Genomic DNA, 2,526 nt, shown 5'->3' on the forward strand with positions numbered 1-2,526 from the left:
CACCATTTCCTTCTACCAGCTTATTTTCAGCACTGTCCATGGGCTCTATAAGGACCGGTATGCATACAGAGATAGCATGACTGATGTCATCGTGCAGCACCTGATCACTGAGCAGAAAGGTAAAAGGCAGGTAGAGCCCCTTTGCCCTCTAGATACTGGGGAGAGGATAGGTTGAGAGGACTGCTGATAGGGCGAGTGAAATGGTAGGAAATATTTCTCCTTGGACTTTTTGAAACACATTGGACCACTGGTTCTTGCTTTTTTGTGTGTGTGTGTGAGGAGGCAGGGCGAGGGGAGAATGTAGATGTTTTTGAGAATCTAATGAAAGCAAGAAACACTTTCTCAAAAAATACCACACAAACTCACAAAATTTTGCAGATAATTCCAGGGGTACATGGACTCCCTAACTAAGGGAGAATAATATATAACAATCAGAGCCATGGTGGCTGACCTCCATAGGTCTTTGTGGACCTGCATTCTCTCTGGTCAGAGGCACTTCTGGGGGTACTTCTTCCTCAGCTACATCTCAGCTTGCCTTCGGTCAGGTCCTTGCCCCAGAGATAAGCAGAGGCAGTGGATTTCCACAAACTCAGTCAGATCAGGGTTCCAGGCCCAGTGCAGTCAGTCTAAACTCAGTCTTTTCTTCTATCCACCCAAGGGGGTGGGCTGGTTAAATAGGCTAAGAATCCACTTGTTTCAAGTGTATTCATATCCAGATATACTGGACACAGCAGCACACTGCCAGATGCCTGTGAGTAGGGATTCTGGTTGGGAGTTGTCTTGCAGATTCAGGTGACAGACATCCTTTGGTCCCCATCTGGGAGCACCTCCATTTGAAGATTCCAACAGTATGGTGAGGGTGTAGCTCCAAAGCATCCCTTCTGGAGACATTTTCTCCACCTGGTCCATAATGAGTGTGAGAGTTTAGTGTACCCCACAAACTACACATGGTTACTGTTGTCAAGGGTGGTGTTTGGAGAGTGACTAGAGTTGTGGGCAGTCACTCAGGTGGACTCCTGATCACCAGGGGCCATTAGTGCCATGCAGAGGAGTTTAGATTTATGTTCAGCAATTGATGGTAGCATTAGGAATCATTTTCCATACTCAGTTGTAAGCTTTGGATAACAAAGATTATATATGACTTTGGATCCCAGTGTTTAGCAGATCTGATTGTACATGTTAGATACTCTAAAGATTTTTTTTATGAGAGTGTCTCCTTTAATTGCCAGTAGCATTAAGTAAATGATAGCTTTTCATTTCTCTGCCTTCTACCTTACTTAACAACCTCTTGCTAGAACTGGGCTTTTTTCCTTTGACAGTTCGGATTAAATGCAAAGAGCTTGTCAAGAAAATTGCCATCTACAAAAATCGATTAGCTATCCAACTGCCAGAAAAAATCATCATCTATGAGTTGTATTCAGATGATTCATCAGACATGCGTTACCGGGTAAAAGAGAAGATTGTCAAAAAGTTTGAATGCAACCTCCTGGTGGTGTGCTCTGATCACATCATCCTCTGCCAGGTAAGCCGCAGCAGATCAGACCGAATCCACCTTATGCTTCCTCCAAGGAGAGGGTACCCAACGCAGTGGTTTTTGGTCATTAGGAATTGGTTATTGCTTTTATTTTATTGACATCTATATGGCCAGACTCTACTAGAAAGTCATGGGCCATAAACAGGAGACTACTACTTTTTTGTATTACAAAGTACTTTGTTATACTGGGATTATATATATTTTAATGACTTAAAGCCTAAATTGATATCCCACAAAATGCAGATTGATTTTTTTTGGTAAACATATACACATAAAAATTTATGATATCCTTCAGTTAAACAAAAAACAATGTATTTTAATTCAAAACAGTAAAGGGAGTTTTTACTTTCTGATAGATTTTTTCCACAGAAAAAAATTTCTCAACTTAGAGCTTCCTAGAAAATGTCTAGATCAATGCCAAGAGAAGTTTGAAAAGACTTTGAGAGAAGGCCAACCCAGCATCTTTCTTGGAAGTAGAGGTGGATTTTGTTTCATGAAACTAGGCCTATTGGAAGTGATAAAATGGATTCCTTTAGGAATCACCATAGACATAAAATATTATTAAAATATCTCTAAAAGTCTAGAACTTTAAGCAGTTCAGGGGTACCACAGGTTTATAGTATAGAAGTGGCAAACAGGTGTGCTTTTGGCTGCTTAGAGGTCTGCACAGAAGATCTGAGGCTGAGCGAGGATCCATGGGAAGACTTTCATGAAGATTAATGATACCAATCATGGGGACTAGGTTAGATAGATCCTGAATATAAAGTGTTTTTCACCTCTCAGAGGCAGGAAGACCTCCTTTGGAGGGCTGGGGAACACTTATTCTGTTGAATATCCATGCAGAGGGGGGTTTGCTTTCTAGGAGAAACGGCTGCAGTGCCTGTCCTTCAGTGGAGTGAAAGAGCGGGAGTGGCAGATGGAATCTCTCATTCGCTACATCAAGGTGATTGGTGGCCCTCCAGGAAGGGAAGGGCTGTTGGTAGGAATGAAGA

General features: G+C 42.0%; 1 protein-coding gene across 2 annotated transcripts in view; it reads left to right on the top strand.

Moving 5' to 3' along the window:
- Nucleotides 1–2,526, top strand: part of IFT122 (intraflagellar transport 122) — a 69,182-nt gene that overhangs the window by 28,020 nt on the left and 38,636 nt on the right. For both annotated transcript variants that reach the window (XM_006758298.2, XM_006758299.2), the window contains 3 exons: nt 1–119; nt 1,320–1,522; nt 2,397–2,526. The exon at nt 1–119 is cut by the window's left edge and continues 18 nt beyond it; the exon at nt 2,397–2,526 is cut by the window's right edge and continues 3 nt beyond it. In XM_006758298.2, coding sequence (XP_006758361.1) covers nt 1–119; nt 1,320–1,522; nt 2,397–2,526 — 452 coding nt within the window. The remainder of the gene's footprint in view (nt 120–1,319; nt 1,523–2,396) is intronic.

This window comes from Myotis davidii, unplaced genomic scaffold, assembly GCF_000327345.1.
Source record: "Myotis davidii unplaced genomic scaffold, ASM32734v1 scaffold73, whole genome shotgun sequence".
In the NCBI taxonomy this organism is placed as follows: Eukaryota; Metazoa; Chordata; class Mammalia; order Chiroptera; family Vespertilionidae; genus Myotis; species Myotis davidii.